This window comes from Schistocerca gregaria, chromosome 2 (genome assembly GCF_023897955.1).
Source record: "Schistocerca gregaria isolate iqSchGreg1 chromosome 2, iqSchGreg1.2, whole genome shotgun sequence".
Lineage (NCBI taxonomy): Eukaryota > Metazoa > Arthropoda > Insecta > Orthoptera > Acrididae > Schistocerca > Schistocerca gregaria.
Window position 1 is genome coordinate 473,935,338 of NC_064921.1, and position 25,264 is coordinate 473,960,601.

At 36.9% G+C, this 25,264-nt stretch overlaps 1 protein-coding gene across 3 annotated transcripts in view; it reads left to right on the forward strand.

Annotated features, from left to right (window-relative positions):
• The window catches only part of LOC126326445 (nucleolar pre-ribosomal-associated protein 1), a 170,176-nt gene that overhangs the window by 84,141 nt on the left and 60,771 nt on the right, over positions 1-25,264 (forward strand). For all 3 annotated transcript variants that reach the window (XM_049995641.1, XM_049995642.1, XM_049995643.1), the window contains exons 7-12: positions 1,631-1,792; positions 4,261-4,545; positions 5,949-6,260; positions 9,553-9,883; positions 16,500-17,681; positions 20,083-20,415. In XM_049995641.1, the coding sequence (XP_049851598.1) occupies positions 1,631-1,792; positions 4,261-4,545; positions 5,949-6,260; positions 9,553-9,883; positions 16,500-17,681; positions 20,083-20,415 (2,605 nt within the window). The remainder of the gene's footprint in view (positions 1-1,630; positions 1,793-4,260; positions 4,546-5,948; positions 6,261-9,552; positions 9,884-16,499; positions 17,682-20,082; positions 20,416-25,264) is intronic.

Here is a 25,264-nt window from a genome sequence, read left to right on the forward strand (position 1 = left end):
TCAGAGAAGAGCAATAATGATAAAGGATTATAATTAATAATGAAATAATACAATGAGTAAAAAGTATGAGTACACCAATAATGTCAATGGAAAAAACATATGTAGAACAATTACGAAACAATGAGGAAATAAAACTCATTAATGGAATTCTAACAGTGGAAAATCCATGTTGGAATAATGGCAGTATTATGAAAAGGATAGATTGCTACTTACCATATAGAACAGATGTTGAGTTGCAGACAGGCACAACAAAAGAGTGCTATACATTTGAGCTTTTGCCCAAGAGATCCGTTGGAAACACATACACATTCACACAAGTGCAATTCACTCATACTTGTTCACTGTCTCTGGCAGTACAGCCTCAGCAGCCATAATACAACAGTCATGTGTGTGCAAGTTGTGCTTGTGTGAATGTTTGTGGGTTTTCTATTTTAGAATAAGGCCTTTTGGCCAAAAGCTCAAATGTATAGTAGCCTTTTTGTTGTACCTCTCTATAACTCAGTGTCTCCTCTATATGGTGAGTAGCAATCTATCCTTTTCATAAGTTGAATTAAATCCAATAAAACAGTACCAGTCCTCATGCTTACATATGGGACTGTAAACTAAATCCTTACAAGGAACAAAGTAGTAGAAATGAGACTACTTACAGTAATGAAAAGCTGTATGAAGACAGACAACAGACAGGATTAAATGAAAAAATAAGAGAACCATAAACATAAAGCATTTGAAGTGGTAAGAGCATACAGGGAAAAAATTAATAATGGACCATTACCCATAAAATCTGAAGAGTATAAATGTTAATGCAGAAGATAAGGGAATGTACCACACACTAGATGTTTACTGTCACAAATTTTAGAGGTTAAAATTGAAGATGAAGAAGACAATAAAAAAAGAAGAAGAACAAGAACAGGAAGAAGAAATTTTGTTTTACTGTGGTAATCGAAAATAGTGAGCAGAATATGACAGTTTTATGAGAACAGATCAAGAATGACAGACAGACTTATAAAAATAGATATTGTTATTAAACTATTGAATTTATATTGTTCATCAGAATGTGTGTGCACCCCCACCCCCCTTCCCACACTCTCACACACCCTCTGTATAATGGCAAGTTGTCTGTCTTCGTACCAAGTGTCACTTTATGTCGTATTTGCACAAAAGTGCTTCAGTAAACTTAAATATTTTTAAAAAATGCAAGGCATTTACTACTATTCTAAAAGAAAGATATTCTTAGTAGTAGGCAGCCACATATATGTTGTTGGAATAATACTAGTAACTGTACAATATTCAGAACAGTGCACTGTGGGGTCTATTCTGCATCTTAGGTTTGCTGAACTGAGGGGCAACAAACAGAACATAGCATTTAACATTTCACTTCAAAGACAAAGAGATCTCATAAAGAATATAGTAAAAAAGATTCTTGGAATTTGAGATTGTTTCTGTTTCTGGAAGCACGAAACTGATCGTACGTGCCGGCGACATGTATGTCATTATTAAATAACTGCACTATTTTACATTAGTTATAATCTTTCTTCTTGGTAGATTTTATTTAGAATTTGCTCAAATATAGTGAATTTATTATGAATGTGTAATTTGCTAATTTTCTCGTTGTTTTCTTGTTTATTTACAGGGGTTGGATCAGCCTTGGGACAATGTTTTTACATCAGAGTTAGTTGTAAAAATATTACAATTGTGTCCAGATTTAGTCAAAAGTACACTGGCAAACACAGAATCTTTTCTTCCACCGAGGCCATCAATAAAATGGGAGAAAACAGTTTCTTTTGTAGAAAAGGTATTTTATGTGCAACTGAATGGAATAAGTACTTGTAGAAAATTTCTGCATATGTACTGTTCTCACCTTTGTCCAATAGTTGATTTTGTTGTGACATTGTATTTATGGTCCACAGTCAATATTATTTCTATTTTGAAGTAATTGTGAAAATTTTTCCAAATGTGCACTGGAGTAATTTGTGCTGTACCAACTACTCTTCATAACTGCATGAGTAGTACAGAGAAAAAAAGTTGAGAAATTATGAAATTATCATATGAATATATGTCATTCTTTACAAATGGTAATGTCTATATAGTAATATATGACTAGACAATGAAGTTTCACAGACTTAATCTTAGTAAATTGAATCAGATCAGTATTGTTATTTTGAGTGCTACGTCCTGTGCATCGTCGTCTTTTGCTAAATTGATTGCTCTTGATAATCCTCGTCATCTTAATAAGCCAGCTTTCTCCTCTTTGATCTCTTGCTGTTTAATGGCTTCAAAATAACCTCTGGTTACATTAAACCAAGTTAAATAGCTGTCCCATTTTCCTTATAAAAAAGACACCATACTTACGGAATGGATGCCTCAGATGCAGTGACAAGAAGTCTCCACACAGTAAGCCAAATTTTTTGCCATGGCCTTTATTGACAAAGAGAATCTTCCTCTGTGATCCATAAACAAAATTTTCCGTGTCATATACTGCCATTCACCAGATAATTCCATGAACATTCCGTTCAGCACCCTCCTCATGACACAGTACTACCTCATACTTGTTTAGCACAACACATCTTCTCCACCATAACTTTATGTAATTGTATCTTTAAATGAGAAATGTGTTGCTTAAATTTACCTCAAATCCTTATTCTCAAAGCAGTATATAATTACACCATTTCTACCCCTTAACCCTGTGTATCCTGGTTTAGGGATGGTTCATCGAAAGACAGATATGGATATTTGATATAATTGAATACTGCCATAGTAAATATCAAGGCCATCAATTAATCAAATGAAAAATATTGAATTGTGATATAGCAATGCCAAAAAATTTGTTTTAAAAGTCAGACTATACATTATTTTTATGTATGAATAGAGAAATCGGATATCAGATGATAATAATAATAATAATAATAATAATAATAATACAGATTCTAAGTTTGGAGTACTGTCTTACAATATCTGCACTTCACACTTTTACTACACTATGCACTTATATGTAAAATACTAGTGCAAATCACTTTTTGAGAGGCATTTCTTCCCCCCACCCTTCTTTTGTTCACACTTCAATATCACTAATATAAACACACAACAGTCAACAAACAATGGAAATGGAAGAGGTTTTAAGAATTACATTTCAAACATTTTTCCAACCTTACCTTGTATTTTTGAGTGAGATGCGGATATGAAAATGCATAATTGCCAACAGTCAAAATATCTCTAAAAAGCTAAAAGCAAAAAATCTGTAGTTACCTGTCTTGTGTTGTAAGTATTTCAATATTAAAAAGAAAGCAGAGATGAGTTTTCTCTATTATGAGTTGATAATGGTTATAATATTATCTGAGTATTGCCACATAATATTAATGTTACTGATATTACCTGGACAAATATCACGTAACTGATTCCAATATATCAATACTTTGATATATTGCTGTCTGATATACCAACCCTGCCCTGAGTAATAACCCTGTAAACAATCGAAGTTTAACACCTATCCCACGTGTTCACCTACTAATTCCTACATCAGTCATGTTGCGGCCACATGATAGAGTTCATAAAGAGCGGAAGAACATGTGAGAGTAGCAGTTCAACTGCAATCTCTGTGCAGCAGTATCTGTGGACATCACAACTAACCATTTGATCACGTGGATGAATATTTGCCCATATAACTATCAACAATAATGAAGTAAATCATTTAAATTACCCACCACAACCATTTTATGACTTGCGTTATTTGGATTATCCCCCGCTCCCCATTTCCGCTGTTCAAGTAAAAAATATTCCTTGGTCCTTTCTGCTCTCAACTACCTCTTGTTGCTCACTGAAACAAGGAATTCACAACTAAAACTCCTACTGTTAATGTCCTTGCCCCCTAGCCCTAGATGCACTGCAGTTGCTATGAATTTGACAGCTACCCAGTCTCTACTCATATTAATTGTTTTTATTTCTCATCTTTCGCTGGCATCATTTTATTGAATTCCCTCTAATCCGTTCCTGCTGCCTCCTTCATGGAATTTTGCCCAAGAAATGTATCCCAGCATCCAGAAACTAGCAGATCTGACAACAATCTGTTTATCATCAAAAGGTAGGTGCAGCATAGACAAACAGTTGTGGTCTGAAATCTAGTCAGAATCATCATTTACAGAAGTAACATAAGAAGTAACCAATGTAAAAATGAAACACTTTTTGTAATTCATTATTTCTTAAAGTTTGTATCTCATACTTGTGCATTAAAAAGAGTTTGAATCTGTTTTGTTTTATTTTAAATAGGTAGTAACATCTATGGAGCCAGAGCATCTGAAATCATTTGCTGAATCTGCACACAAAAATGCACATGACAACCGACTGTTGAGTTTGGTGCTAACTCTTACAGTTCCTACTGTGCCACTGAGAGTTGTGGGTGAAGCTGGTGTCACTCATTCTCATTTGGCTGTCAGGCATCGGACTGTATTACTGCTAGTGACCCTTCTTTTACGTCTGAGGTATTATCAGATGAAGTTAAGGCATTGGGGAGTGAGTTTATCTGCAGATGCCGTGTCAGCCTACCTTATACAGGTACAATTCTTACCTCTTACTGATAAAGAACATATATCTAATTACATTAAGGCTAATATTTATTTTACTGAGTGAGACGGCACAGTGGTTAGCACACTGGCCTTGTATTTGATCGGCTGACAGTTCAAACCCACATATGGCCCATCCAGATTTAAGTTGTCCATGATTTTCCTAAATCGCCCCAGGAAAATACCGGGATGGTTCCTTTGAAAGGGCACTGCTGATTTCCTTTGGCATTCTTGACACAATCCATCATGTTCTCTGTCTCTAATGACCTCGATGTCAGTGGGATGTTAAACTAAATCTTCCTTCTTTCCTTCCTTTTTTGCTATTATTTATTTTCAAAATGAGTTTCTCTTGACGATTTGATTCAAGTATATTTGTTTCTGTTTTCTTGTCACTTCTGCAGATGAATGTTTTACTTATCACCATTGCAATATTGCTAATTATTTTATACTTCAATTTTGTCAACATAAATCTTTATTAAAAATTCATTTTGCTATAGCTGACAGTGGTAAAAGTGTTTGAAGTTGACAAGTGAATGTTAGACAATAGTTTTCTAAAGTTAGTACACGTTTTATTCTCAATATGTTTATTCTTTAATCGGATTTTTGGCAGAAAGTAAAAGCCAGTTTCAGAAAGGTTATAATGTGTACAACTAAAAAACATATTTAAAAAGGAATTGCTTTGTTGACTTGAAGATTTTGTTGTGATACAAGATGCCCAGGAACATAGTGCAGAAACTATGGTTCCCGAGGGGTGGAGAGGGAGGAGTGGGGGGGGGGGGGCACCTTACACGTACTAAAAACGGGATTCCAGAGTTGTAGGGTTTTCTCAGTACCATAGCAAATAATGAACATCATAAAATGAATATGCATTCGTTCTAGATTATACAGATTGTCGCCAAATAATTATAGGAAAGGCGTGGGCCTAATAGTCTGTTACTCATCACTGCCTACACTAATGGTTGATGGTGTGTTATTAACTGATTCAGATCAGATGGATTCCTTCACAGAGAATAGTGAGTTCATAAAAAAAGCATTAACAGTATAAAGGGTTAATAACATCTCAGAAATTCCCAAGTAACTTAGTTATCGATATGTCTTATTGTGGATTAAATAGCTGACAGAATATGTTCTTGCGATGGGTCCAAATCATGAAGATAGTAAATCTGAGTGAGGTAGGTTGTTTAGGATTGCTGAAAGGATTGCTATTTTCTACTTTAACTGACTTAGTTGGCAGTACTAGAAATTTCAGATTTTGAGGATAAGAACTGTCCAGTCATTCTGTGTCTAATTTAAAATGGTTATTTTGATCCTTAATGAATATATGTTTCCTTCTAGTAAAATTCTTGAATTTGAGCAACAAAGAGAAATGAGTATGGGCTTCTCTTTTAATTTCAGCATCTTCCAGATGCACAGTTAATTCATCAGACCTGGGGAAAACAGGATGATAGTCTTGTTGAACAAGATGATAGGAATGATGGGCCATCTTTACCAGACACTGGTGACTATGAATGTGCTCTGCTCCAGCTGCTTCTTCTGTATCAGCAAATGTGTCCGCAGCTAATTGATATAGCTGTTATGTCACAGTGGATACGTTCATTATTGCCTAATCTGCTGGAATTAGAACCCAACAAGGATTTTCCACTTATGCTAGCAAGAGCTACATTTCTTTCACTGTCCACTGACAGCTCTATTCTAAAGCCTGATTCGGTGAGTTTTATTTGATGTTATCCACTCCTTTTTTATTGATCAGTGGCTTAATTAAAGTGGAATTGGTAAGAATATGACAAATTGATGTTCAAAAGGTTTGCACTTGAAGACTTCTGAAATAAGTTTAGTTATAACGCTGTACACCACTTTTTCTGCATAACTTTTTTCTGTTGCATTTGTTGCAATTCTTAATAAGTAACATACCAATTTAAAATTTAGGTATGTAAAAGCAAGACGATACACAGAATAAACAGAAGTTTTAAACTTCATTTATAGTTGACATCTTGTTATCATAAATGCAGTCAGAGTGTGTAAGGAAAGCACACTCCAATGTAGGTAAGTGAAATGGATTTCTGGAAAATCTGTTAGATTACTTTTTTTTTAAGTGTTATACAGATTGAAGAGTACGTTGTGAAAATTGACAATTTGTGCCAAACCAGGACTCATGAACATATTTCATTCTTATTTCAAGCAGTTGTCTTCACCATTAGGCTACCTGATTGTGCCTCCACCCCTTGTCACTGATCTTTCAGTGCATTTAATTCATTATTGAATTAAATGCACTGAAAGATCTGTGATGAAGGGTGGAGCATGAGTCATTATTGAAGTAAGCTCAGCAGTACGAGATCATTATTGGATTGTTGTCCAGTGCTGTATTCAGATTTAAGTATTTGTCAATACTGTGACAAAGTAGAGATTAGTGCATTACGAAACAAAGCCATTAACATTAACTGCTGGATGAAGACCACCTCCAGACTTCTCCATGCATTACCGTCTTGTGCTATAGGCTTCCATGTTTTGGAATGCTGTCTTTCATTAGATCTTTGCTTAAATCTTTTCTTAACTTGGAATCCAGAAAAAAGCTTTCTTGTTCCTTCTTACCATCCATTCGCCTGTTCTCATGTCTTATCCACTGCCATGCCATCTTCGTTATAGTCATAATTTGGTCTATTCCACAAGATTTCTGGGTTGCAGCCAGTTGACGTTGACTTCTTGTCTCAACATTTTGGGTGTGAACCAGGCAGCTGCTAGAAGTTAAACTTACTATTGGAGAATGCTGAACCACATCACTAAGTTTATACCAAAAATTCCAAACCAATAGAAGCTGTGGTAGTGTGGTGAGCAACCTTATTAATTGAAATGACAGCCTTAAATTGGACAAGGCATGGGCCCTGCCATTTCTTTAATTTCTTTACGAAGATAAAATTAAATGCATAGTTTCACATCTGGTGGCAATCTTGTGCATTTGACTATCATTTCTTAACTCTGCAGGCCTACAGTTTAATAGAGGACATGCATGCAATGACACTGACACACTTTTCCTACCACATGCTAGATACAGCACGCCTTAAAACAGAGTGCTAAATTTAGCAGAGGGTGGTCATCTGGTCAAGACCTATGGGCACATGCCATCACACCAAATTTCGATATCAACATAACACTTTGACTCAGGAATCTCCAGTCACAAATTTCTCCTGCCTGGTTGTCTACTGAAATGTCAAGATAAGAAGTCAACACCATTTGAGTGCAATCCTGAAATCTCGAGCAATACTATTACCCAACAAAAATTTCAAAAGTCACTTAATTATGTCTTCCACTACAGTCTGTGATTTGAAAAGTATTGTTTGTTTTTCTATATCTCCTAGTAGTTCTCAGTGTGCATCTTTCGATTACTTGTGGAGAACCCACTACTTATTATTGGCTTCCACCCTAAAAGTCCTCATCTCCTTCCTAAAACTCAAAACTGATGATACAGATCGAGTGTAAGACACATTGTAAGCTTAGTTCTGAAAACTAGTTTTTCTTTACCAGGCCATTCTCCTGGTTTTTATTTTTTATTATTTATTTATTTCTTTATTTTTTCCTCTATCTAGTCATCTTTTACTGCTCTAAGTAGTAACACTGATCAAATGATTCTCTACATAAATTATCCTTATTTTTAGTATTCTCACATTATTTTAGTTGTATCATAATTCATTCCTAGATTACTTAAAACAGACCTGTGCAGTATCATAAGGAAGACAAGGGGGTATTCCTTTGAGAATTCCAATTTTAGAGAGCTGAAAATCTCTTCTTGCATTGCTTGAAATAATTTTGAGGTATGGAATCTTGAAGTGAAGTCTAATGTAAGCAATAAAAATCATTAATTAGTTATTTGCATGTTCCAGGGATTGTAATTGTGACGTCTCACTATCATATGGAGCGAATCAGTTTTTATTTGAGACACAGAACAATAAGTGCTTAAAAAATTGGTTTTTATTTGAGACACTGACAACGATAAGTGCTTAAAGCATGTCATTGTTGAATGTGAGATTGTAGCATTTATTCATGCTGCTTATATCTGTTGACCTTATAGTGAGTTAAGTTTATCTATGTTGTTGGCCCACATTGTTATGTATGAACATTCACAAAAAGTTGTCTCGTCGGTTTCTCTGATGTTCACGTAAATACGGACTCAACAAGAGTGAGCCTTAGGTTATTTTTCACAGCACCTTATTTGAAATACAATTACTCACACACACCTGTATCTGTTTTATTTTATTATATAGTCAGAAATTATATTGTGGAGTAGAAGTAGTTGTCAACAAGACATGGTTGAAGTTCGTGTTATTAAGTAAATTCTAATGTCTGTCAGATTCTTCGCATAACTTGGTATGTGGTCAATGACTCTCATTTCTGAATACATCACTCCTTTTTGTGTCTCATCCTGGCTGAGTGGTGGATAGAATAACTCATTTCTCCTTCTGGTATTATATTTTTGAGTTTTATTGTTATTTTCAAATTGTGATTTATTGTTGACAATGAAATTCATAAAGGAGCACCTGTACTAATCGACTGTTGTCAGTAAAGAGCTATGTACAAGAGGTTCTAGAGTGGATGCCTCATATTATCCTTATTACCAGCTTCTGTGTGGTGACCATTTTTTACCTGAATGAAGAATTTCCCCAGTATATGATGCTGTCATACATCAGTAAGTTAAAATAGGAAAAGTAAGTCACATTTTTGACATTTTCAGTTCCAAAATCTAGTATTATCTGTAGTGCAAAAGCTGCAGAGCTTAGATGTTTAATAATAGCTCCAAGATGTGACTTCCAGTTAAGTTTTTATCAGTGTAAACACCTGAAAATTTAAACTGTTATTTCATTTGTGGATTTTTACCCAAGTTTTTTTTTTGCTAATAATGCGCACATGTTTTGTCCACTACAGAATTGTATATTTTGTGTTTTACCTACCAGTTCATTTGCAGGGGACCGGTTATTAATTTTCAAGAAAATTTAATTTATTTTTGCAGGAGATCTTCAGAAAAGTATCACTAGCTCTGTTCAGTTTAGTGGCCCAAGGCTCTAAACCTGCTAGGCAAGCACTTTCTGCACTGTTTGATGCATCAGGGCAACTAGAGGGTGCACAAAGAGAGTTGCTAGTTTGGCTACACAGCTACACTACAATGATGCCTGATAGTCAGCAAGAAGTTGCTTACTTCATTGTGAACACTATTCAGCATCTAGCACATGACTCTGCTAGTTATCTGAAAATTTTACAAAGTGCAGAAGAAGAAGCCTCTACTTTCCAGACATATGCCTCGCATCATGTTCCTGCTGGTTCCTTGCAGGAGCTCTTGGATGGTTAGTAGTATTGAAAACTAGTATTATTATCGTTGAAACTCTGAACAAATGTCCTCTTGTGGTGTCACTAAAAATTCACAGTATTTTGACAGTGTACTTGCTCTTCATTTTCATATGGTGTTTGAAAATCTTGTGGAATTTCAGTGATGGCCCAATAAAGACCATGCAACATTTGCAGTATCAGTAAAGTCTCTGACTCCACTGCAATGTAGTTGTCAAACTAAATTATATTTTTTCAGTAACCAGTTTAGCTTGAGTTCTTGCATGAAAGTTCAGAGTGTGCTAAGGCAAGCATGCAGAATTTTTACTGGCAGTGAAATACTTTTATTTCCTAATCTGCTGACCGCATTTTTCCTGCATTGTCTAACTGAATCTCTTCTTCAGGATCAAGTTGTCTGTTATCTATTATTTTTGAGTTTGCTGTGTTTATTTCATATTACATTATCTTTGACTTTTTCCCTCTGCCCTGGGTTTTGGCTTTGCATTTCTTTTCCTCTTTGCCCATTTTTTTCTTTTTTTTCCTATTGGAGAAGGAAAATTCATATCTTATTTTCTGAGATTGATCATCTCATCAGGCCATTAAGACACTGGGTGACACACATTTAACAAAAACCATGTATCGACAAAAACATAACCATTACGAACTGCCATGTAAAGGACATTAACCTAAATCATCAGTATTTGAAGAAATACATTTCTACAATGACAACCTCACCTACATACATATCCATTCACTCTAAAGAAATGACATGGGGACAGAAGCATGTACAGGAGGTGGTTTTCGTATTTATTTACCTAATATTATGGTACAAGTATTTGTAGTTGACATCAGTTTAATTGATTGCATGTCAGGTTTATCATATGTAAATTTTTTGTGCAGGTTACTGTGAAGAGTATGTATGAGGTGTGATGTTGTGCTGCTGTGCTGTATTTGTGTCTTTGATCATGAAACAGAAAGAACAGAGTGAAACTTAGTGCAGGTCAGTCAATAAACGAAGCACTCACAAGCCTGAAATGTAAACTGTTGATTGAAAGAATGTGCACATATTCTGGTAGAGCATCAAGACATTTTGGCATAGATAAGTAACTTCATATAAGAGAATAGGAAACAATGTAGTTGAGTGATGGTACATCTAGATCATAAATTAATGGTGTCTCTATGTAACAAGCCATGCAGTGGCCCCATCAAAGTTCATATGTGATGGGGCTGCTTTCACAGGCGACCCTGCCTTTAATAGATGTGGTATATAATACTCATAAGACTGGAATAGGATACGTTGGCTTGATACGTGGCACAGGTATTGAAGTTATGTCATTTGCATAGTTTGGACTCATGTAGTAAGTAGTTGCAAGCAGGAGTGCTGGAAGGATGGTGAATATATCATTGAATGGGCTTGAATGGGTATTTCTGGTACCTTTGGTAAATACAGTTTCTGAATGAAACTACTGTTGGCAGCACAGATGAGTGATTAAGGGGCACAGCCATCTATGACAGTGGTGTCCACCCTGCAGGCTGCATGTGGCCCAAAGCTAGGATCAGTGTGCGGCCCAAGAAGTGAACATTAGCACATGACTGGTATGAAAAATAAAACAATGCCGTAAGTTATCATAAACTGAATATTTTCAGTCAAAACTCCCACCCACGATGCCCCCCCCCTTCCCGCCATCTCTCTCTCTCTCTCTCTCTCTATCTCTCTCTCTCTCTCTCTCTCTCTCTCTCTCTCTGTCATTTCTAGTGAAGTTCAGGATATTATGTGGGACCCAAAAATACTCATCTTCTTCCAATGTGGCCTAGGTAAGTTAAAAGGTTAGGCACCCAAGATCTATAACATACATGGTGTACGTAACGTCCGGGAACACTTTCAATTATTTATTGCACAAGAACTAAACATTGTACAGATGTCATGCATATTGCATTTTGAACAGAAACTGTGAACTTTTTTTTTTTTTTTAATACAAACATTCAATATGCAAACCATGAGTGGCCCGGCAGATGTCAATATGGTAATCGAATTCTTGCCATACCCGTCCCAGCATGGCAACGTTGACTGTGGCAGTTGCTTCCCGTATTCTCTTCCAGAGCTCTGCATACACCAGATCTTTAATGTGTCCCCACAGAAAAAAGTCACACGGATTGAGATCTGGTGTTCAGGAATGCCATTTCATGAAACAGTTGTCCCCTTCTGTAGCACGGCCAATCCATCGATGCGGCAGCTCCGTGTTCAGGTACCCACGAACTTCACGATGAAAATGGGTTGGTGCCCCATCCTGCTTAAAGATGAACAGAGTGTCTGATTGCATTTAAGGCATCAACAATGCCATCCCCATTCACATTTAGTTGTTGCAACTGTGAACAAAACTGAAAATGCTTGTCTTTATTGTCATCATTGAGCTTCTGCACTAGCTCCAATTTGAATGGTTTCATAGACAGCTTCTGTCGCAGGACTTTCCACACTGTCATTGGAGTCGTTTTGAGTTCACGGGATGCATGACACACCAATTTCTTTGGACTCCTTATAAATATCTCTCATACACACTCCACGTTCATTTCACTCACACTGGGATGTCTGCTTCTCTTTGCTGGGCACAAGCAACCCATTGTAACGAATTTGTTGTGCCAGTTGTAAATGGTGTTCCTTGTTGGTGGCTTCTTACTGCACTTGGTTTTATACATCCATTGAACAGCTGTAGCACACGTGTTTTTGTTGAACTCCAACACACAGAAAGCTTGCACTGCACCTGAACTCACTATGTTTGCGACTAGAGCTGACCGTCGGCAAATTACCAATCTATGTTGAGGCGGTATACATGAAAAAACTTTCAGGGTTTCTCTTAAAAATGACATATATATCATATCTGTACAATGTTTGCTTCTTGTGAAATAAATAATTGAAAGTGTTCCCAACTTTATTTACACCCTGTATTATCATTTCATTTTGTGATTAAAAAAATATTAAAGCTAGGAAACAATTTGAATTCAATTAGAAACTTCCTGTTCATCAGCCTGGACTTGCTCAACTTTTTTCCATGAGTGCTCATTACACAGACATAACACTTCTGTGTAATATCAAATTTAAAAGCGTCAAGGTTGTTATTTGTAAGAAATGATTTTACATTTGTTCATGGAAGCGTCTGGAAGAAATCACTTTACATTTGTTCATGGAAGCATCTGGCAAAAGATCATAGTGGCCAGAGACCCAAGTAATTACGAGATTCACAGATTAAGTGAAAAAGTCAAATGTCTACTGATGGCCTTGATGGCCTGCTGTTAGATCCTTACATACTCTAGTTGCCAGCTATAATGTTACCCGTGGTCACAGTGTTGCCATATATGGGCCTCTGTGTTTGATGGATCTGTTTCTAAATGTCAACTGTTGTGTCCCACATGGCTCTTCTGTCACAGTTGCTTTTAACAGAAAAACTATGCATCGTGTGTGTGTGTGTGTGTGTGTGTGTAAAATAAAGTGGTCAGGAATTTCGAGATTTTTGCTAATCCTATGTCTCTCTCTCTCTCTCTCTCTCTCTCTCTCTCTCTCTCTCTCTCTCTCTCTGAGTATTGTGTAATAATTTCAGATATACAAGGAACTCATGCATTTGGACTAGGTGGGACCGAATGTAATCCAGATTACCAAAAATCTGGAAATGTTCTACTAAATGTAAAAAGTCTAATATGTTCTACAATATACTAATATTTTGTTTAGGTGCTAATAAGAAACTTTTTTTGCCTCTTTAATGCTATATTGTAGTCCACTCACATTTATTTACTCAAGTGGAGTGTAAGTTTCTTTTGTTTCAAATTTGAGTGGTGTTTGAGAGCTTCAAACATCAATTTGTCTGGAGTTGTTTCAGGATGATGTTCTAGGTAAACCTTCAGTTTCTTCAGCTTTGCCATTGTCTTCTCATGGGTCATTATTTCTTCCCCTGCTGTGTCATTTTTGTTGTCCACTTTACCATCGATATCATTCTCAGTAGTGTAACAAGCGGCCATACAGATTTTGAAATTTGTCATCACACTGTCATCACTGTCATTCTCCAACCAAGCACCTATGGCACTATTGTCTACATCCTAATAACCAAGAATGTTTGATGACATTTCAAGAAATTCAGTGGTTTGACAACTAATCAAAAATTCAGTAATGGAATTGCAAACAGCAGGCCATATTGTTGTCTGTGATTTCAGAATTGATAGCTCAGGAACTTGATCCTAAGAAGATGCAACCATAAAAATCACATCTTTGGTATTTACTAGTTTCAATACAGGAATCAAACTTAACTTCTCCCTATTCTGCAGTTAGCTTACTCAGTATCTGTTAACTGTGTACACATTGTGCTCTCCAGTACACCTTAATCCATCAGTTGTAGAAGTGCCATTATGTTTGGAGGGAGATGAAAGCGTGGGACCAGTGAAAAGAAGAAATTGATCCAGTTAAACTGGGATTGGGGTGGGGGGGGGGGGTGGGGGGGGGACTGAATAAACATTAAACAATGTCTTATCTTTACTTACTAGATAAAATGTAATATCAAGTGCTGTACCTTCATCCTGTGTATATTTATTGCGAAAAGTGTAAAACTGCCTTCATCTCCTGTAAATTTTATTTATATTATTGCTTTACTGTGTTTCATTTCCTGTTTTGCCTCTCACACCTGATGAGACAATTACCTATTTGAAAAATTTGAGCTTTCTTGTCTGTCTCTGTTTGTGTTTGGCTGCTTGACTGTACTTGTTTGTATTCTGATAAATATACAATTATCGTCTTTAGTTTGGTTAGTTTTCAGTGTCTGTCATTTAATAAATAATTTAAGAGTGATGGAGACAAGCCACCAAATAGTGGAAGCATTGAGTGTCAGTGGATATACAAAGAAAAAAAATGCAGACTTTCTAGCTTTCAGAAGAATCCTTTAATGAGTTAGAGCACACACACACACACACACACACACACACACACAAAACCTGCGCAGCTACATTGTGCCAATTGAATACACCATGGCAGGACTGCAGTTTGCCAGTAGATCCGATACAGTCCCTCATCGAGACTACCCGCCGAACTGCAGTCGCCGCATTGTGTTTTCAGCTAGCACAATGTAGTTGCATAGTTGTGTGTGTGTGTGTGTGTGTGTGTGTGTGTGTGTGTGTGTGTGTGTCCGTCCTCTAGCTCATTAAAGGATTGGTCTGAATGTTAGCAAAGTTTCCAGTTTTTGTTTGCCTGTTAATGACTCAATGTTCTCTCTATTCACTGAGGCGTCTCCTTTACTCCTAAATTATTTACATTCTGCTAGAAGTTTCCTTATCGTGTTTATTCACTACTGTTTGTGAAAATTGTGATACCCAGAAAAATGGTCTGAATCACTCCAAAATTGAGGATGTATAGAACAGTGGAATCATATTTATTGATTAAGATTGCAGAGAAGGACCATGCACCTAGGCCCAGTAATGCCCTCTTTTGGGAGACTCTCAGCTATGCAAAGCCACCAAACAAATTGCAAATGTAAAAGCAAGTGCTGATATGCCTTGCTGATTTTAAAGGATCCAATATCAGCATGAGGAGTGAGTTTGAATGGGGAGAGTGATTAGTCTACAGCAAATGGGTTTGTCATACTGTGACATTACAGCTTGTACAGGGCATGCTGCTATGGTAGTGGTGTGTGTGTGTGTGTGTGTGTGTGTGTGTGTGTGTGTGTGTGTGTGTGTGTGTAAAACCGTTGGATGCAAGAGGTTTGTATACAGTGATGAGTGGGTACTGGATCACTCAATTGTATATCCACCATCTTGTTCCCATGGTCGTAACAGAAAGAACAACTCGGTCCACAGTGTTGGGCTTGATCTTGGAGCATTGCACTTGTGTCAACATTTCGATGCCATCTGTTGTGGCCTGGACTGGTGGCATACATGCCGTTGCGTTGGCTTCCATTGACCAGAAAGCACCATCACCTTAGACTGCAATGGGGATGTGAACCAGTGGCTTGCTGAATAGCAAAATATGGTGTTTTTTGGAAGACTCCCACTTTGACTAGTGGATTAACACCAAGTAAGGTGTTTTGGGGTGCTACTGGTTATAGTATGTGATTTTGCCTCTTATGTAATGATGTTACTTTGAGCAGCAGCAACTGCTGCATGAAGGAAGTAGTGCTGGAGGCTCCTCCTCCAGACAGCCTCACATGCTATAATGTCTGGTCACCTGTGACAAGGAATGTGCAAGGCTTCTTTCTGTATATTCACCTGACATGTTGCCCATTGAACATTTCTGGAATATGGTCAGTCCGTTTCTTCAGTGTAGTCCTCCAGCAATCGCTGTTGATGCTTTGTGGACACACCTACAAATTTTGTGGCAGTGTGTCCCCGAACAGCATATCTAGGTCATCGTTCCATGCTACAATGTCTAGAGGCCCTGATTGCAACATATGGCAGCTTCAAACCATACTGAATTCTGAGAGTAAAAGTGTTTATACAGGTTTGTAATTCAAACCATTGGTGTGTTGTCATATGCATAATCTGTGAAATAAATTTCACTGTAATCATATGTCACCTTGGTGTTATAATTTTCACAGACATTAGTGTATAATGACTTCTTTTTTAAGCAGCACTTATATATAGGTTTTTTTTAAATTGTTGTTTCAGATCTAATGGAAGATCACCATACCCCTACCTGCATGGCCAGAACAATGGAGAACCATGAATCTTCAAGTCTTCTGCTTGTAGCAGCATTGTTTACAGGAAAAGAAGACTCTGATGAAGATTGTGTAGGTGCTGTTCCATATTTCCTGTCACATGTTGTTGTGTGTCTATTTCACCAGCAGGCCTCTCCCTCATTGCTTTCTTCCTTGGTACATATGCCTCACTGCCGCTTGCCACCAGCAGTTGTGAGCTATATTGACAGTTGGTTCAAGTCACCAGCAGCACACCCACTCGGAAAGCCTTTTCCACCTTCTTGTCCATTAAGAAAGCTCAGCAAAAAGCTACTGAAAACTGACACACACATTGATGAGAAACCATTAGCTATTGTTAATTTCTTTGACTCCATGGAAGTAAATGATGATCCAGAACTGATAATGTCTTTGTTTGACCAGACACTGTTTTATGCAAGTCGTCTTGCTATGCACAATGCACTTACACTTGTTGTATATGAAAAATGCAAGTACACTCTTCAGAATCTTATGGAGATAGCAAATAAACTAGAGCAACCAGAACAGTTAAGTGGCTTGTCATCCATAGATTGTGTTGTTTTTGAAACAGCCAGTGCAGCTCAAGAGTTTGTTGTTGAGAAGTGTCTGAAAGTAGCTTTGAGAAACAAGAATGTTGTTGAAATGTTTAATCCACTGTGCAATGACCAGCATCAGTCTGATATGCTGATGACAGATTTAATATGTTTCTTAATGTCCTCTGCCAATTGTTTTGTGAGAAATAAATCTAATCTCTGCAACATTCTTGATCCACTAAAAATGAAATTTATGAGTGAGATAGTGAGGCAAACATCAAGCAAAAGAAAGCGATCCACAGAGTTTACAAGAGATTTGTCAAACATACTAGTTTGTTTCACACTGGAACATCATGAAGTTGCTTCATTATTGGATGCAGTAGCTCTTTCATCACTCATTTATCTCCCTCAGTGGCAGAAGTTATTGGAATACCTTCTTAAGAAAGCTGCCTATTTGAAATGTGGCCAGGTGGCAGGTTCGTCTATAGCAGCATTGGCTGAATTTTTAATGACTACACCTGATAAAGCAAATACTTTGGGAATTCAGGACAGCATCAGACTGCTTCTTTCAGAATGCCCTCATCTTATTGGATCCCTTCCACAGTGTACGTATGATCAGTTTTTAAGTTTTTGCTTCCATTTATGTTTACCACTCGGAGACAAAGAGCATCTTTGTGTAGCATGTTTTGTGTTTTTTCATAGTAAATATGTTACTCATTAACTGAAGACATGTTAATTCATTTATGTTAGGTACTATGATACAAGTGCAATGTGTGTTAGATTAATTTATATGGAATTTTTTAAATTTTAAAATTATTTCATTTGTGTGACATGAAGATAGTAGCAGTATTTACATTAGTATATTCAATTTTTTCTTTTTTCGGGCTCCTTTGTAACTTGATTGTGCATGTTTACTTGTGATCTCTCTAGGAATCTATACCTAAGTTAAAAAGTTATATTATTCTTTTGTATTGTATTCTGATATTACTTCAGAGAAAACCAGTTTCATGGAAACTAGAACGCAGTAGCTTTAAAACTAATTCTTTTGTCTGTTTTAACAACATGAGAGTAAGACTCCTGAATTATAGGAAAATAAAAGTCAACAACTAACTCATCATAAAAACATGCCATCACTGTTAGGGAAAATATATTTTCGGATCTCAAGCACAAGAGAAAATAGTGCAAGTACTCAGGGTGGTGCATGGCAAGAAAAACATAAACACAGTTCAGTGACGAAGTGAGTCACACGCAGAACCAGAGCTGAATGAGAGTGAGCGATGATTGGCGCTCACCTACATAGGTGTATGTTGCAGGGTGTGCTGAATGTGCCTGCACAGTAGTTTGCGCTACACTGTCGTTCAGCCGCCTTGTTGCCTCCTAGTAGCCTCCACCTCGACAGAGGTGTTGGCCAGTGTCCGATGCATAGATGGTAATCTGGTAATTACCATGCTTGCTTAATTTGTTTAGATAGACTTCTTGAAAAGTTTGGAGGCCACTCAAATTCTGCAAGTACTTTCTTCATGTAGTAACAGGTTTTGTCCAACATAGTGTGCATAGTGTTTTGTCTCTGTATGCTGGAGATGTCACCAGAGACTATAAAAATTCAGATAGCAAGTTTCAAACTTAAATAAGCTCAGCAAGCTGAACTGCAGCGATCAGGTTGTGACATCATCAGATTGCTACCTAAGATTGTGAAGTTGCACCGACATGCGTTACGGAGCTTACAGTGCTGTACAGTTCGGGTTGTTTGCTTTATTTAGCATTAAGACCCATGGTTTGTCTAAATTGTTTTTCTGCTTTTGATTTTCTATGGCCTCTGTACATCTTAGCATAGTAATTCTGGGTTCTTGATAAAACTATAGTACCGAAGCACCAAATTTTTTAGTTCGCTGGTCCAAGTACATTATCTACTGCTACATTTCCCAGAGACATTTGCTCCTGTGTTCCATAAGCCAGGTGTTCTTTTTGTAGTTTCTGTGCACAGTTCAGAGTATGTGCAAGGGATTTCGTATACTTCTGCTTTGACAAAAGGTGGACATAGGTTCTTTCCATTGGCCAAACATTTGTGCGCCTTTTTTGTTGGTTTGAACACTATTGATTCTGTCTCTTCACAGCATCTGCTGATGCTATCTGTGACTGTTTATATGATTTAGGGGAAAACGTCCCCTTTAGTTGATTCTTTTTTACTAGATACTCCTGACCTTTTATGAATAGTTGTTTCTTCTAAAAGTAGTTCTTAAATGTCCAAACTCTTTGTTCATATAATGTTGATTCACAGATTATTTTAGCACATTGCACTGATATGTTGATCTCTCCTCTTTTCTGCTTGGGATGATGACTGGAATTTTTATAAAGGCATCTATCTATGTTAGTAGGTCGTCTGTGGACTTTTTGCTCTAAAGTTCCATCAGGTTTTTTAATTATCTGTACAGCCAAAATAAAATTTTATCTTCGATAGTTGGAGCCTAGGCAAAAGACTTGAATCAGATCAGAGATGATATTGGGTGCTCTTTTGGGGAGGGAGAGTATTTTTTTGCACTGGTCCTTGGAGTTGGTGGGAAGATTAAGGGTGTGTTAACAAGGAACAGGCTTCAGAGCCATCTTCAGCCTTTCTGATTCAGGTTTTACACGATCTTTTTTTAATCACTTCATGTAAATGACTGGATAGATCCATCAACAAACTCACATTTTTCAATTTTTTTTTCTATTGACATTGATAAGATGTGAAACTCTTAACCTTCTTTCTATGTTACGTTGGACTACATAAATTCCTGTTTAAATTACCATGTGTTAATAACAGAGAAAATTTTATCTGCATGAAGTTCACTGTAAAATGGTATGACTTTTTATAGATCAGTTCAATATAATTACCATACACTGTTTGGTGTTTGAAAGTAATAATATGTTAACACAAGATATTTTACTTGTGCCCTTAAAAAAAACTCTTAAGTCATTTTTTTCCTGTTTACTGTTGATTGTTATTCAAAATTTATATCTCATTTACAGCATTCTTCAAATTCCTTTTGAAGCAACATTCAAAGGACTCTGCCACCATGCTCTCCGTTTTACTTCTCAGGCACAATCCAGATTTTCTGTCATCATTCAGAAGAACTGTATTGAAGAATATGGACATTTTACAATGTGCATCTCTTGTTTTCTCATTACTGACATGTTCCAGTCATGTCCAAAATGAAATGTCAAAAGATGATGAGTTTCTTAGAAAACTTTATGAGTTGCATGGTACTGATGTTCACAAAAGCATTAAGAAGCCAAGTAAAGCTAAGTCATGGATGCTTACTAATGTTCCAGGTGTAACATTAGTGTTGGATAAGTGTTTCGGTAAGATACTGTTTACAGTTATTTGTTTAATTTTTTGTGTAAAATGTTTCTTCTTTCTCCAAAGAGATGAAGATACATTCATTACTGATTGTGTCCTGACAGAAAACTTCATTGCGTACTTTTATAGCATGTATTCATTTTAATATGTACTCAGATACAACAATAAATTAAATGTGGTGAGATAGAAAAGAGGCACATCAATTTGAGTAGAAAAGTTTGTGGTTTAGAACTGGAAAGGGAGGGAACTAATGATGAGAAAGAAAGTATGTGGAATTTAAATACAAACAAACAAGAATGAGATGAGTAAGAAAGAATTGACACTAACAAGGAGTTATCAAAAGAGAACTAAGTTTGATTGACAGTAAGGTTACAAGCTATAAATAGGCTTCAAAATGAAAGAGAAATGTTAAAATAACTGTAAACAACAATTGGGAATAAAATTTGGAAGTGCATAAAGCAAAATTATTGCTTGTAGAGAACCGAACAAAGCTGTAAAGGAACATGTGCATTAACATGGTCCACAAAATACACATGCACAGTTCAGTAGTTATTATAACAGAAATATCTTCAGTTTCCAGTGGAGGTGTCTCATTTATGAACTTTATGGCCATGTTGTTTGTTGTTGTGGTCTTTAGTGTGAAGATTGGTTTGGTGCAGCTCTCCACATTACTCTTATCCTGTGCAGGACTCTACATCTCCGAATAAGCACTGTATACCGATTAGGTTCCTTTCAGATTACGCTGATACTATAGCTCCCTAATTAGCACTTATATACAACCGCTCGCTCACCGATACATCTGTACCTACAGATTGGAAAATTGCGCAGGTCGCACCGGTGTTCAAGAAGGGTAGTAGGAGTAATTCATTTAACTACAGACCTATATCATTGACGTCGGTTTGCAGTAGGGTTTTGGAGCATATACTGTATTCAAACATTATGAATCACCTCGAAGGGAACGATCTATTGACACGTAATCAGCATGGCTTCAGAAAACATCGTTCTTGTGCAACGCAGCTAGCTCTTTATTCGCACGAAGTAATGGCCGCTATCGACAGGGGATCTCAAGTTGATTCCGTATTTCTAGATTTCCGGAAAGCTTTTGACACCGTTCCTCACAAGCGACTTCTAATCAAGCTGCGGAGCTATGGGGTATTGTCTCAGTGATTTCCTGTCAGGAAGGTCGCAGTTCGTAGTAATAGACGGCAAATCATCGAGTAAAACTGAAGTGATATCAGGTGTTCCCCAGGGAAGTGTCCTGGGACCTCTGCTGTTCCTGATCTATATAAATGACCTGGGTGACAATCTGAGCAGTTCTCTTAGATTGTTCGCAGATGATGCTGTAATTTACCGTCTTGTAAGGTCATCCGAAGACCAGTATCAGTTGCAAAGCGATTTAGAAAAGATTGCTGTATGGTGTGTCAGGTGGCAGTTGACGCTAAGTAACGAAAAGTGTGAGATGATCCACATGAGTTCCAAAAGAAATCCGTTGGAATTCGATTACTCGATAAATAGTACAATTCTCAAGGCTGTCAATTCAACTAAGTACCTGGGTGTTAAAATTACGAACAACTTCAGTTGGAAGGACCACATAGATAATATTGTCGGGAAGGCGAGCCAAAGGTTGTGTTTCATTGGCAGGACACTTAGAAGATGCAACAAGCCCACTAAAGAGACAGCTTACACTACACTCGTTCGTCCTCTGTTAGAATATTGCTGCGCGGTGTGGGATCCTTACCAGGTTGGATTGACGGAGGACATCGAAAGGGTGCAAAAAAGGGCAGCTCGTTTTGTATTATCACGTTATAGGTGAGAGAGAGTGGCAGATATGATACACGAGTTGGGATGGAAGTCATTACAGCATAGACGTTTTTCGTCGCGGCGAGACCTTCTTACGAAATTTCAGTCACCAACTTTCTCTTCCGAATGCGAAAATATTTTGTTGAGCCCAACCTACATAAGTAGGAATGATCATCAAAATAAAATAAGAGAAATCAGAGCTCGAACAGAAAGCTTTAGGTGTTCATTTTTCCCGCTCGCTGTTCGGGAGTGGAATAGTAGAGAGATAGTATGATTTTGGTTCGATGAATCCTCTGCCAAGCACTTGAATGTGAATTGCAGAGTAGTCATGTAGATGTAGATGTAGAACTTACATCCTTCTGAATCTACTTACTGTATTTATCTCTTGGTCTCCCTCTATGATCTTTAAACCCCTCAAGACACTCTGCCAATACTACATTGGTGATATGGTGATCCCTTGATGTCTCAGAATGTGTTCTGTCAACTTATCCTTCTTTTTAATCAAGTTGTGCCATATATTTCTTGTCTCCCCAATTCATTTTAATGCCTCCTCAATAGTTACACAATCTACTCTTCTAATCTTCAGCATTCTTCTGCAGCACCACATTTCAAAAACCCCTATTCTCTTCTAGTATAAACTGTTTATCGTCCACGTCACTTCCAGGCATGGCTACACTCTGGACAAATACCTTCAGAAAAGCATTCCTAACACTCAAATCTATATTTGATGTTAACAAATCTCTCTTCGTCAGAAACACTTTTCTTGCCATAGCCCATCTACATTTTATATCCTCTCTACTTCAGTCATCATTATTTCTTTTTGCAGCACATATAACAAAATGGATGTTTTGCTTTTGTTGATGTCCATCTTATAGCCTCCTTTCAAGATGCTGTCCATTCTATTCAACTGCTCTTCCAAGTCCTCTGCTGTGTCTGACAAATTACGTCAGAGGCATACTTCGAAGTTTTTATTCCTTCTCCCTGAACTTTACTCCAAGTATTTCATCAGTTATAGGTTTCAGGAATTACTGCAAACAATTGCCATTTTTTTCTTCAATTTTTATTTATTCATGACCGGTTTTGAATCGCCTGGCGATTCATCATCAGATGATACACTTTAATTTGGAGTATTGTGGGGGTCGTGCATCTGTGGCAAATACAGAGATGAATAAGTGAGCACTCTATGTGGAAAGAATATTATGATTGTAAGATTAATTTGATGGTATTACTCACTGTTTTCATTCTTGTGGCAAGCACTGCTCCAGAAAGCATAATGTGTGCTGACCAGTATTGTTAAAATATCAAGTGACACAGGCACTTTTCCACCGATGGCAACTCCCCCACACTTTACAAAATATAAACAAACGAAAGAGTGTGGCTTTTGTATCTAAAGAGTTTTGTGCAGGCAGAGAATTTCTTTGCTCATTTTTCATTTTGTGTGGCATTTGTAATAAAATACATCTTTATTACATTACTTTCTTTATAAAAATTATTATTATGATTTTACGTTGCGAAATTTCTTATGCTATTTACAAAATCTACAATAAAGTGTTTAGGACAATATTTCTGGTAGTGAAGTTATGTTTGGCTTGTTTCTCATTGCTCAATAAACTAGATAGTATACATATGGGGAGGGTAGGGAAGGGGGGAAGGAAGAGAGAGAGAGAGAGAGAGAGAGAGAGAGAGGTGGATGGATGGACTGTGTGTGTGTGTGTGTGTGTGTGTGTGTGTGTGTGTGTGTGTGTGTGTAAAAAGAGGTACAGAGGATGGTGTTTAGGTATGGTGGTATGAGCAAGGTGGGGAATGGGTATGGGAGTGAATGAGTACAGTATTTATTGGGTTTTCAAATTTAAGGGCTCTTTAAAATTTTGGAAGAATGGGTTGTTTGCTAAATCAATTTGTTCATTTATATGGTGTGGGGTGTTTTATTGTTATGTATGAAGATTACTAATTGTTCCAAGAGGTCCATTTTTATTCCTTTGTCTACAGTGTGTAGAATGTGGAGGTTGGTTTTTATATCCATGATGACTATTTTGGGCTAGAGAGGCTGCAAATGTGGATTTATTTAATTTTTTAAATGGAGTCAGTGTGCTCTTTGTATCAGATTTCAAAATTTCTTCCTGTCTGTCATATGTTAATAACAAAATCTATATTCAGAAAGACAGGTTAGCTGTCCGACTAGCTGACATCTATATTAATGATCTGGAAAACAAATTCTTTAAAGATAATCCAATGGAAAAAGCAAAGTCATTTATTACGAATGCTATGTTGATGACACATTTACTATACAATGGAACAACAACTGAAATAGAAAACTTCAAAAACACTAAACTTTATAATATACATCCCAAAATACAGTTTACTGTTGAACACCAAACACAACAGGGAATTAATTTTCTTGACTTAAACATAACATGTCACAAATTGAAATTTACAGGAAACTCACCACAACAGATGTTGTAATAAATATACATAATGCCACCCAAATGAGCATAAACTAGCATTTTCCAGACCAGCACTCAACCGTGTAAATAAAATTCATGCTGAACCTGCTGTAAAAAGCAAGGAGCTGAACATTTTAAAAACAATAGTGCACAGTAATGCTTATGACCCAACCACAGTTGACAAACTGGGTGCGAAAATTAAACTTAAGCAAAAACCATAAACAAACCTTTCCTCAGCACCAAAAGGAACTAATAATGTCTGTATGCCTTTACTTGGTAATGTATCATATCAACTTGCAAAACTATTTAAACCACACAAAGTCAAAATTAATTTCCACACAAAAAACAAAATACAAAACAAAATAATTCACAACATTAAAACAACCAGATCACTATATTACAAATCAGGTATATACAAATTAACTTGTGACAGCTGTTCTTGCTACTACATAGGACAGAGAGGAAGAAATTTTGAAATCCGATACAAAGAACAAGTCTGTTTTAAAAATGAAAAAAAAATTATATAATCCCACTTTTGCAGCTCATCTAGTCCAAAATAGTCATCACAGATATAAAAACCAACCTCCACATTCTACACACTGTAGAC